Genomic DNA, 12855 nt, shown 5'->3' on the forward strand with positions numbered 1-12855 from the left:
GGTACCTCCTTGCAGTTCTGTCTCATCGAATGGAAACGGTATGTGAACAGTTTCTCCTGTCCCATGCAGACCATGTCCCTAAACGTAAAGAAGCAAACATGAAAGGAGAAACCTACATTTCCAAAAACTGACATTCACACTGTAAGATTGAGTCACATGATGATATATTCCATATTAATACTTCACCAAGACGTTTTCAACAATTTTCTATTTTTCTATAGCAAATAATAACAATCTTATATGTACTTTAACCCACAAGACAATGTTCCTCAAATTGAGTGTACAGGCTGATTAAAAAAAAAATGGCTAATTTAACAGATAAATCAGGTACTAGTCAAGGGAAGACTGAACGAGGCCAAGTGAGCTTACACAAGGGTTAGCCGGGGTGGGGTGGGGGGGTGGGCAGAAGAACGCCCACAACCACACGGCTTACCATGGACTAGGAATGCAAAACTCAAAAGCCTGAACAGAAACAACCTACACCCAAGAGTAACCTGCTACACCATTACAATAACATGCAACTGAAAACAACCAAAATGCTCACTGACAGAGGACAGGTTAAACAAATTACAGTTACAATACACACTTTCAAGGCGGTTGCAAAAGAAGAAAGGAAGCTCTCTCTGAACTAAAATGGAAAGGTCTCTAATTGCCACATGGAAAAAGCAAGGGCACATCAGCCCAAGTGAAGCTCAAAGACATGAAAGGCTGACCCACCACAGGACAAACAGGAACGGTCCCCCACTGCTCCCTCACTATTTCTACTGCCACTACCACACAGCTTACAGCGTCCGAGATCTTCCTTGTGCTAAACTCACTGCAAAGCATCTATATAATTAACCAGTTCAGGCATTTTCTTCAAACTTTACCATTTCCAGTTTACAGGTAAAGACATCAAAGTTCAAGGAGGTTATTCAATGTTCCCAAGATCACTAATGAGAGCCAAGATGTGAATTCAGACAGTCTGACCAGTCCACATCTAGCCCATTCTGTTGCGTTATCTCCCACCACCTCCCTACAGTTCTCCCTGGCTAATCTCAATCTCTCCTGGTTTTTTTTTTTTTTTTTTTTTTGAGACAGAGCCTCAAGCTATCCCCCTGGGTAGAGTACCGTGGCATTACAGCTCACAGCAACCTCCAACTCCTGGGCTCAAGCGAGTCTCCTGCCTCCGCCTCCCAAGTAGCTGGGACCACAGGTGCCCGCCACAACACCTGGCTATTTTTTTTTTGGTTGCAGCCATCATTGTTGTTTGGCGGGTCCGGGCTGGGGATTCGAACCCACCACCTTAGGTGTACGTGGCTGGCGCCTTAGCCGGTTGAGCTATAGGCGCCGAGCCATCTCTCCTGGTTTTAATTACCATCTACCTGCTGACGCTGGTTTAAGCTGATCTCTTTTGTTCAATCTCTCTCTTTGAATTTCAGAATATTTCTTTACCACCCAAATATCCCACAGATACTTACACTCCTACTCCCATGCTCAGAACCTAACACACCATGTGCCCCATAAGCCAGCCCTTCCTCCTGTGTTCTCTCAAACAGTCGCAGCACCCACCCCGATTCCACCTTCACAAGCCAAATACCCCTGGAATCATCCTTCCCTCTTCCCCTATCTTTCTCATATATCTGATCAACTGTATTACTTGTATATTTGTAGTAGTTCTTAAATCCATTTTTTTCCTTTTAATTTTTATTACACTTCCTTGATTTGAGCCATCTTCGTCTCTTCTCTAGACTGCTACACATAATCCTAATTGGTCTCCTCTTGCATCTTCCCCCACACCCTAGTCAGGGGTCCTCAAACTTTTTAAACAGGGGGCCAGTTCACGGTTCCTCAGACCGTTGGAGGGCCGGACTACAGGCCCCGGGACGAGTCGGCTGCTAAGCAGGACAGGCAGCGGCAGCAAAAACACCTGGCAGGCCGGATAAATGTCCTAGGAGGGCTGCATGTGACCCGCGCGCAGGCCGTAGTTTGAGGACACCTGCCCTACATCCACTCCTAGACATGTTAGCAACCTGCATGCACCAGGTAATTGCTGCCGTCATCTACAGGTTAAACTCTAAGCTCCACAGCAGGACACTCCACGGCCTGCCTACTTCTCCATATTCATTTCTGACCCACGATCCTTCCACTCTTACCCCTGTAAAATACTGAACAACTTACAGGCCCTGGTGTGTCATGCCACTTCATATTCCTACTCATTTATTCAACAAACACTAGTTGAATAACTACTATGAGCCAACTACTGTGCTAGGCACTAGGGAAACAGCAAGGAGAAAAAACTCCCTGTCCAGACAGATTTATTGGGGCTGACCCCTCTACACATTCCACATATAAATTACTGTGCCTAACTTACAAACTAAACTTTAGCATAAATGTATATGTATGTATAAGAAAAAACTGAATACATAGGGTTCAGTACTATCCACGGCTTCAGTATCCACTGGGGGTCCTGGAACATAACCCCCACAGATAAGGGGAAACTTACTATAAAGCTGTCACACAGCCAGCAGAAGGTGAAGCTGGAATTCAAACCTATTCTAACTCCAAAGTCCATGTTGCTTCTACCAACTCCACACTGCCAAACGGCCAAGACTGACATCCACATCTTTGATTCCTTATGCTTTTACTGCATACATTTCAATTACTGAAATCTGATTGTGACTCAGTAGAAAGGTAATCAAATTATGTTGGTTATGATAAAAATCCAAAATTGATTGTTTCAAATGAGGTAACCATACCTGAATTAAAACCGCAGAATGTGTTAAAGCATCATTCAGCATCGTGAGCACATTTGATGTAGGAACTACTCCAGGATCATGACCCCAAGATGTTATTAGTAATCGATCATAACCCTATTATAAAGAAATAAATAATTAATATATAAAATGGGGTTTAGAAATAAAGAAAAAGTTACGAAAGTTATCTACAATCTGCTCACAAATTTCCAGCCTCCTCAACAAAACCACCACCACCTAAAACCTCACACACATACCTGGAATATATCTGGCAATTTTCGAAGTCTGGTACCTTTGGATAGTAAGAGAGATGGTGGTCCTTGCCCAGTAATATGATAAATATACAGTTTAAACCAGACAGAACTGACTTCTGGAATAGCTGGTCCAATATGCTATAATCATAAAACAGATAAGGCTGTAATTTATCTAAAGAAAACAAATACAAGTGAGCAAGTATAGTCTGATAAATAGCAAATACCTCATATACGCAATTATCCTTATGAAAATAAATTTCAAAAGTTTCATTAAAATAGTTTCCATTTAATACTAGAATCAAGAAAATACATGTTATTACTGCCAGTAAGAGGATGGACTCTGGAGGGAGCTGGCTGCCCAGTTTCGTATCTTGGTTTCATCCCTTCAGCCAAGTCACCTTCAGGTCACATGTAGGCTCTCTATGCCTCATTTTGCTCAATCTATAAAATAGCAGTAAAGTGTCTCCCTCATGAGAATGCTGTAAGGTTGTTCAAAAGGCTTAAAATAGTAATAGTATAATAAACCAGCAGTTCTCTACCTGTGGGTTGTGATCCCTTTTTAACAATGAAAATACACTGCAGCATTAGAAAGGTTGAGAACCACTGTAATAATCTCTCTATATTAAAGTGTTAGCTGTTACTATCACAATTCACATGCAAATTTTCATAAAATTCCATCCATTCCACCATTTATCCAGACAGTTCCCGGATATGCCTATTATCAGCGGGGGGTGGGGGGGTGAGGGTGTGGGGGGGTGGGGGTGGGGTGTGGCACAAAGAATTACAAAAGAAGGTTGGTTAAATGCTCATCTCCTGCTCAATAAAGAGGACAAAACTTGGTGTGGGGATGCAGGGTCCTCACTGAGGCAGAGGGAAAAACCTGGGCAACGAAATCAACTTTGTACAAGAAGCCATTCCTTTCTTTTTTTTTTTGTAGAGACAAAGTCTCACTTCATCACTCTCAGTAGAGTGCCGTGACATCACAGTTCACAGCAACCTCCAACTCCTGGGCTTAGGTGATTCTCTCGCCTAAGCCTCCCAAGTAGCTGGGACCACAGGCACCCACCACAATGCCCCGCTATTTTTTTGTTGCTGTTTGGCCAGGGCTGGGTTTGAACCCGCCCCTTGGTATACGGGGCCGGTGCCCTACGCACTGAGCAGAGGCTGCGCTCCGCCATTCCTTTCTTCTACACCACTAGATCCTGCATATCCTGGAAGCTAGACAGGACAGCGCACTGAAGAAGAGCAACATAACCCCCATTCCTGGGACATGGTGCAGACAACTTGTTAAGTATACAAATAAATGCAACTGATTTTTTTTAAGAAGTTAAAAAACAAAAGTAATTTTAACACATATATTCTACAGTTAAATAGAGTTTCAGCACCATTTTTTCCTTCCAGTTTATTTAGCAACACAGCTAAAACATTTCATTTTTCGTAATTAAATTCATCTGATCCTTCAAAATGATCCAGGCTTTCTTCTTAGCGCATCCCAAAGCATTCTCTTTAAATTATTCTGTACATGAATAAAATTTTAATCTAATGTGTCACAAGTCACTGAATGAAACATAAACTATGCCAATTATGCTTCACAAATTCCACGTATCATCTCACAATGGAGTAAAATACGAGACAGCTCTCTGAGTCAGTGTTTTTAATATATGTTATCTGCAAATTGAGAACTAAGAAAAAAAAAATGACAGTAGTCGCAATGGCACTACCAAGTGGGTTTCCTAGTGGGTCTTTACCTGAGGGGTACAGCTGCTGACCGGCCGGATTTCATTGGTGAGCGGAGCCATGGACACAAGCAGTGTGTAATTTTTGTTTAGAACTCTGCTGCAAGTTGCAGGATCCAAACCAAGAAGGCTTTCACAGCGTAACAGATCCAGAGGAAAACCTGAGTTAGGACCAAGCACATACAGAGAATCAAAGACTAACATTGCAAAACGAAAATGCTCAACATAATATGTTAACTGCCCTGAGATTTTAAATTTTCCTTAAAAGGTAGGGTACCTCTATCAAATAGTACCAAATTTCCTGGGAGACCACTAAGATATTTTAAGATTTATAAGGCTGAAATTTTTTATTCTTTGGTCAAGAAAGATAGTTCTATGGGTATTTCTTCAGGCTACCTTTTACTTTAACAAAATGTGCTTATTTTACCTTACTTCCTTTCTCCAGTCCCAGGTACTGCACAAAATCCTTGAATACCACTGGGGTTAAGGGTGCTGACTCCCTAGCAAGTCAAAAATCTACATGTAACTTTCAACTCCCCCCAAACTTAACTACTAATAGCCTATTGCTGACTGGACAGCTCACTGATATCACAAATAGTGAATTAACATATATTTTGTATGTTGTGTTACATATTGTAGTCTTACAATAAAGCTAGAGAAAAAATGTTATTAAGAAAGTAAGGAAGAAGAAACATTTACTATTCATTAAGTGAAAGCAGCTCATCATAAAGGTCTTCATTCTCGTCATCTTCACACTGAGCAGCCTGCGGTGAAGGTGGAATTAGAGGTGGGTCTGGTTGTCTCAGGGGTGGCAGAGGAGGAAGGGATAGAGGTGGAAAAAGAGGCAGGAACACTAGGTGTAACTTTATGTAAATACATTGTAACTTCTATTTTTCACTTCTCTAAAAATATTTCTATACAACACTGAAGCTTCCACCGCCAGCTTTAGTTTCAGTGCCCTAATCATAACAGGGTTTACAGAAGTGAAAAGCAGTCTTAATAATCAGAACCCTTCCACTGGCATTGTTCAGAAACACCTGTCTCCCACCAAGCCATCTTCTTTCTATTAATCTCTCTGCTGTGGTGTCTATTAGCTACTGAATTTCTCCAATATCTATATCTTGAAACCCTTTACCACTCCCCGCCCCCTACCAATTTTGTCATATCCATAATCTCTTTCATGATTTCTTTGATTGGCTCTATCGTAAACCCTGTGAAGTCAGTGCAATATCCGAACATGGGTTTCTCCAGCAGAAATGTACTGTTTCCAGCTTGATAGCTTTAACAGCTTTTTCCAAACCAGAAATAGCATCTTCAGTGGCAGAATCCTCTCAAGACTTTCATGATGGTCTATGAGGGTTTTCCTCCACATTGTTGACAATCCTTTTTAAAGAGTACCCTGTATAATGAGCCTTAAAGGTCATTATAACCCCCTCCTCTAGAGGGTAAATTAAGAGATGTTGTGTTGGGGACAAATAGACCACTTTAGTGCCTTTGGTGTTGAACTCACAGGGTTGTGGGTGGCCAGGAACATTATCCAACAACAAAAGAACATTAAAAGGTAGTCACATACTGGCAAGGTACTTCCTGACTTCAGGAACAAAAAGCAACAGTAGAACTAACCCGGAAAAAGCGTTCTCATTGTCCAGGCCCTCTCCTTGCACATCCAGAGACCAGCAGCTGGTGTTTATCTTTTCCCTTACAGGCTTGGGGATTAGCAGCTTTATAGATAAAGTCAGTCCTGACCATACAGCAGACTGCATTTGTGCAAAATAGCAGTCACCCCACCCCTTCCTGCTTTAAGTACTGGTGCTTACCTCTCTTCCTAATAAATGTCCCTTGTGACACTGTTTTCCACAATAAAGCACTTTCATCAACATTAAAAATCTGTTGAGGCAGATATCCATTCCCTTCAACAATTTTCTTAATAGTGTCAGAGAACTTGCCTCTTGCCTGCCTCTCAGAGAGCAAAATCTGCTTATCTTTACATTTCGTAAGACAAAACTCTTTCTAAAATTATCAAACCATCCTTTGCTGGTATTAAATCCCTCATCTTCTGTTTGCTTTAAATTGACATTTAATGGCTTTACTTTTTCTTTACTATAAGAAAGATATGGCTTTCTCCTTCTTTTTTTTTTTTTTAAGAGACAGAGTGTCACTTTGTCGCCCTCAGTAGAGTGCTATAGCATCACAGCTCACAGCAACCTCCAGCTCTTGGGCTTAGGTGATTCTCTTGCCTCAGCCTCCCGAGTAGATGGGACTACAGGCATCCACCACAACGCCCGGCTAGAGATATGCCTTTCTTATAGTAATCCTGCGCCCACATAAAAGGTAAATTATCAATATGAGTTTACAAAGGTATTTCACAGTAAGTGCAGGGTTTTCATGCCTTTCAGCACAGATACAACAAAAGCTTCACAAATTTCCTTTTCTTTATCCTCAATGGTCCTTATGCTGGACAGTTACTATTCTAAACATGATGAAAAATACAAGAACTGCAAGAGATCACTTCTTACTACGATATGAAATTTACTGGAAAGGTGAACTCTTACATGGAGATAATTAGCATCACCCAGTTTAAGCAAATACTCACAACTTTGAGCTCACTGCAATAGCAACACGAGTGGCTACACCACACTGCAGCTCAACTTTGAATGTTACCATGTACAGCCTGTGTAAAAACTTTTCATATGTGTTAACTTTTTATAATAGATTATATATTAACAGTAGGTGATGAAATAGACCAGTATCTACATGTATTTTATGCATTCATGACATACCTAACTTTTCCTTAATTTTTCAAATATTTCTAGGTTACATGCTTCATCTGTGCGTTTTTTCGAATTGTTGCAAGTCTTTAAAAAATAAATATATTTATTGAAAAAAAATCCACATCCAAGTGGCAGTTCAATCCATGTTGTTCATGGGGCAACTGCTTTATAAAAGCCTAAGTGTCCAGAGAAGCTCTGTTCTTCTTCCCATCCCCACACCACCCACCCCTGCTGTTTCCAATCTCTACAAAGAGAATCACAACCATGTTCTCATTTTAGCATAGGGGCAATAGTTCCTCATTTGGAAGTACGTGCCCTAGATTCCTGGTCCATAAGGCATGAACTTACTCAGCATGCAACAGATTTTAAGCATTCTTATTCTTAATGTTTCTGGAAAATACCAATCCTATTGCACTAAAGAAAGATAATTAAGGTTGAAAGAAACTTCAGATCAGGTTAAACAACTCCCCCTTCAATAAAGAATGTATCTGGGCAGTGCCTGTGGCTCAATAGGTAGGGCGCTGGCCCCATATACCGAAGGTGGTGGGTTCAAGACCAGTCCCGGCCAGCTAAAACAGAAGTGGCAACTGCAACCAAAAAAAATAGCCAAGCGTTGTGGTGGGTGCTTGTAGTCCCAGCTACTCAGGAGACTGAGGCAAGAGAATCACTTAAGCCCTAGAGTTGGAGGTTGCTATGAGCTGTGACGCCAGGGCACTCCACCAAGGGTGACAGCTTAAGACTCTGTCTAAAAAAAAAAGAAAGAAAGAAAGAATGCATCTAAAAAAAAGTCCATCCTGCTGAAAATGGATTGAGCGCTGAGCACAACTAGTGCCAGGGTCTTGGTCACTAATACTATTTCCCAGTAAAAGAAACCTGACTCCTGGAGCCAGCTCTTGAAGAGAATCTGCTGGCAAAATTTGAGACAAATGAAGCACAAAAATAATTAGGAGACAATAATGACTAATCACAGACTACTGAAAAAAAAAATATAGGAATTCCTATTAAATCCATGCTGAGGAAACAAGAGCATGCCTAGTCCCAACCATTAAATATGAAGGAAGTGCTGGAGTTGGAATAAAATAACTCATCAGAGTAAAAAACGGCTCAGGCAAGAACTATCAGCACATACCAAATCGAAGAGGAAACACTGATGAAGAGTAGGATCTTTGCATCATTAATGTAATTCCTGACAGACTGCTTATTAGGTGACTACACAGTGGAAAAACTAGATAATGCATTAAATGAGTGATCAAAACTGACATCACCAGTGAAGAACAGATGGAAATGATAACTCTCCAGATGTCAGACCCTTAGGAGGACACCACGAACACTTATGTAACTTCCTAGACAGTAATGCAGAGCAGGATCAAATTATGAAGAAACAGTACAAATAGCCAAGATGAGAAACCTTCTACTAGATCTACAAAAGAGGGGCTACATTCTTAAGAAACAAAAATATCATACCAGAAATGCTAGATATTTGTTCCAGAACAAAGGAAGTAAGAGAGGCATGACAATTAAACACAATCTAAAGTACAATTAAATCCAATCTAAGCTACAGGGTATCCCAAAGACGTTATCTCTAATGTCTCCATACATAGGGAAAATGGAAGTTGTAGCTAAATGTGTCTTGATTTACGAAATAGTCATTATAAAATTTTACAAAGAGGTGACCAACATGTATAGAATATTTTGTAAATATTTTGTTAAAAATTTTTTTTTTAAAAATCAGTAGTCTACAATGTAATGAAGAGAGTCCGACTGTTATCTCAGCTAGAGATTAAGGTGGAGGCAGGAGAGAAAAACCTTCAAAGAAGCGGCTCTACTAAGTGACAGGTCTGGCTGCCTCCACTCTAGACAGTGGCCTATCTAGCTGGCACAGAGGAAGTTAGCAGGCGCCTTAGGAAAGAGAGAGAAAGAAAGAAAATTCTAAAAAGACTAGAGAAATTTGTTTAAGTATGCTGAGAAATTAGACAACAGCCATGAATGGGAAAATGCTATCCAATTAAAAAAAAAAAAACCAAATTTAGTAATAAGACACTTTATTCAAAAGGACTGAGGAGCAGGGCCCCACCCTAATAGGGAGGCAACCATGACCATGAGGTTCCTAAGAGAGAGTAACACAAAAAGGAGGCTTTGTAAATGAGAGGAGTTAAAAAGCAGAAAGAATGTGTGAGGAAATGGACGAAAGAGGACAGTTTAAGACAGCAGGTGAGAGAATATTTCACCATTTAAGGTCAGCATATTTTCTGGGAGGGGCCCTAAAAGTGGAGGTCAAAGTAGGGGTCAAAGTTCAGAGGCCTGGAAGAAGGAGAGAAATTTGGCCAACAAACATTCTACTCTGACTGATCAGTTGGGACAGGCATTTTCAGTCTGTATTCTTTATGAGACAAAGAAAGGGAATTCGGAGGAGCCACTGCTGGCCTTGTCCCAGGTGAATCTCATCTGAGTGACCTGGACCCAGAGTGGGTCCTTGCATTAACCCTTTCTCCAATATACAAAATGGTGAGGGGATTTCTTAAACCTTCAAGAAAAATTTAACATTGTTAAATTAACATCAAGTATAGAAAATATTTAACGTATGTAGAACAGGGGAGGTAGAAAATCTAAGAGTTCATGGTCGTTAGAATACATTTTCTAATATTTTTACAAATGTAATTGCTTTTCTACAATGCGGTTTAATCTCTAAACATTTCCACAGTACTAGGCTGCCAAATTACAGCGGTTTTTATGTCTGACTGGTACTGATCACAGTGGAAAGATGTCTTTCTGAAAGACTAAGATGCCGGGGGAAAACATGCTTATAAAACAAGAAAAATTTGGCTCAGCTATAAAGGATCAGCGCCCATAGCACAGTGGTTACGGCGCCGGCCACATGCACCAAGGCTGGTGGGTTCAAACCTGGCCTCCCGGGCCAGCTAAACAACAATGACAACTGCAACAACAATAACAAAAATAGCTGGGCATTGTGGCAGGTACCTGTAGTCCCAGCTACTTGGGAAGCTAAGGCAAGAGAATCGTTGAAGCCCAAGAGTTGGAGGTTGCTGTGAGCTATGGCACCACAGCATTCTACCAAGGTCAACGTAGTAAGACTCTATCTCAAAATAAAATAAATTAATTAATTAAAAAAAAAAAAACGAGAAAAATTAGACCACACATTGATTGCTTTTATTTTTTTAAGCGCTGCCTCATATAATTTAACACTAAGAGATTACTAAGAAACTAGTCCTTTTCACATACAACCCAGAGTCTGCTTCTGTGACACTAACAAAAAGCTCTTGCCCGTAATCCTTGTGCTCTGGAAGGCCACAGCTGGTGGACTGCCAGGGCTTAGGAATTTGAGACCAGCCTGAGCCAGGGCAAGACCCCAACTTTAAAAATAGCATGGTGTTGTGGCAAGCACCTGTAGTCCCAGCTACTTGGGAGGCTGAGGCAAGAGAATCACTTAAGCCCAAGAGTTGGAGGTTGCTGTGATGAGCTAGGATGCCATGGCACTCTACCAAGGATGACAAAGTGAGACTCTGTCTCAAGGAAAAAAAAAAAAAAAAAGAACTCTTGCTTTATAGTAAATACAAGTACTACATGATAAACTATAAATTATTAGTGCAAGAAAAAAAAATTCTCTTTGAATTCTTTTTATTCAAGCAAGATGCTTAAAACGCCAATATTACAGAACAAATTTGAGTAAGATTCAGTTATCAGGCCCAGCACCTTTCTATGCATCTCGATTAGTACTAGTGATGGAGCAACATCTGAAAAATTTAGACAGTCCCTCTAGTCATTTTCTGTGTTCTGTGATTCAGATGAGGAGCTCAACTAAGAAAGGTGGGCTATAAGAATGCAACCTCATATACAATCGCAGGTTTGCTCTTACTGACAAGAATTAATCACAATTTAACTTTGAAGCCTTGGCAATTGTTCCTAGCAATTAAAGCTCCAATTGACACGAGGAATGGTCAACTATTAAACCTACCTTAAAGGTTAGAATAATGCGTAGCTGTTTTCAGTTTAATTTTACCAGTTAACTCACTTCATGGTACAGAGACTATTCAAGGTGAAAACAAAGTTTAGCCCAGAGTATGAAACAACGAATTGTTGCTAAGTCAATAAAAAGCTTAGTGTTCAGGGCAGCGCCTGTGGCTCAAAGGAGGAGTAGGACACTGGCCCCACAAACCAGAGGTGGTGGGTTCAAACCCAGCCCCAGCCAAAAACTGCAAAAAAAAAAAAAAAAGCTTAGCGTTCAAGGGAAGATAACAAAAGGGACAAGGCAATGGAAAAAAATTCAGGAGCCACAGATGCAAGACTCCCTTTCCCAGCTCTCCCATTTACCAATCACACAGGCTCTGATGATTAAATAAGCTCTAATTTCTTTATCTTTAAAAGGAGTCACTAGCACTCTTCTAATATTCTTAGATTCTATGAAAGGCAGGAAAGGACAAGGTATTTCAAAACAACTTTAAAAGAATATTTCAAACAGCCTAACTCATTATCTTTATAAATCACCAATCGCAGTAATTTCAAGAGTTTGAGATCCAACACATCTTCAAGACTGTCCTCCTCAGGTGTATTTAATACATGCTCTAATATTTTGTAGCAAAACAATGGTCACTCATCAACAAATGCTTATCAATAAGTGGTTCAGGATTTTGGCATTTGGTGACTGAATATTTTTGGTTTTAACTATTTCTGAATAATCTCAAAAAGAGCTGCAACACGTAACAACCTGCAATTCTGTTAAGGCACACTAAAGCCACAGGAGTGAGGCACTAGGTAGTGAGCCGAGTCTCACTCAGCTAAGCTACTCAAGATCTTTGTTCTCACCTATGCCACAATTCCTGTGACGTTATGTTGATTCCTTCCTTAATTTTTAAAACTGAGCGGAAAAGAAGGCCAGACGCTAGTGAGAGAAATAAAATGAACATTAACATGACTAAAAAATTGATGGTTGTTGGCCAGAAAAATAAGGTTTTCAAGCAAATGAAAGAATGATTGAAATTAAATTTTATAATGGTACCAAGGACTCACGAACTCTTAAGGTGCCACTCTTGTGAAAGTCCAAGGACTTGAATCAAATGCTTGATTCAAATCAGCAGTGCCCAAGTCTACCTGAGCATTAGAACCACCTTTTTAAAAAATACATTCCCAGTTATCATTCCACATGTCAAGATCTACTGAATCAGCTTGGCGCCTGTGGCTCAAGTGGCTAAGGCGCCAGCCACATACACCTAAGGTGATGGGTTCGAATCCAGTCTGGGCCCGCCAACAACAATGATGGCTGCAACCAAAAAATAGCCGGGCATTGTGGCGGGTGCCTATGGTCCCAGCTACTTGGGAGGCTGAGGCAGGAGACTCACTTGAG

At 40.6% G+C, this 12855-nt stretch overlaps 1 protein-coding gene across 1 annotated transcript in view; it reads right to left on the bottom strand.

Annotated features, from left to right (window-relative positions):
- Positions 1-12855, bottom strand: part of FAM91A1 (family with sequence similarity 91 member A1) — a 45840-nt gene that overhangs the window by 11367 nt on the left and 21618 nt on the right. Inside the window, exons 16-19 of the mRNA XM_003782358.2 lie at positions 4738-4886; positions 2993-3127; positions 2739-2852; positions 6-78 (exon numbers count right to left, since the gene is read on the bottom strand). Of these exons, the coding sequence (XP_003782406.1) occupies positions 6-78; positions 2739-2852; positions 2993-3127; positions 4738-4886 (471 nt within the window). The remainder of the gene's footprint in view (positions 1-5; positions 79-2738; positions 2853-2992; positions 3128-4737; positions 4887-12855) is intronic.

Source organism: Otolemur garnettii, unplaced genomic scaffold, assembly GCF_000181295.1.
Source record: "Otolemur garnettii isolate 467f Iridium unplaced genomic scaffold, OtoGar3 scaffold00004, whole genome shotgun sequence".
NCBI lineage: Eukaryota > Metazoa > Chordata > Mammalia > Primates > Galagidae > Otolemur > Otolemur garnettii.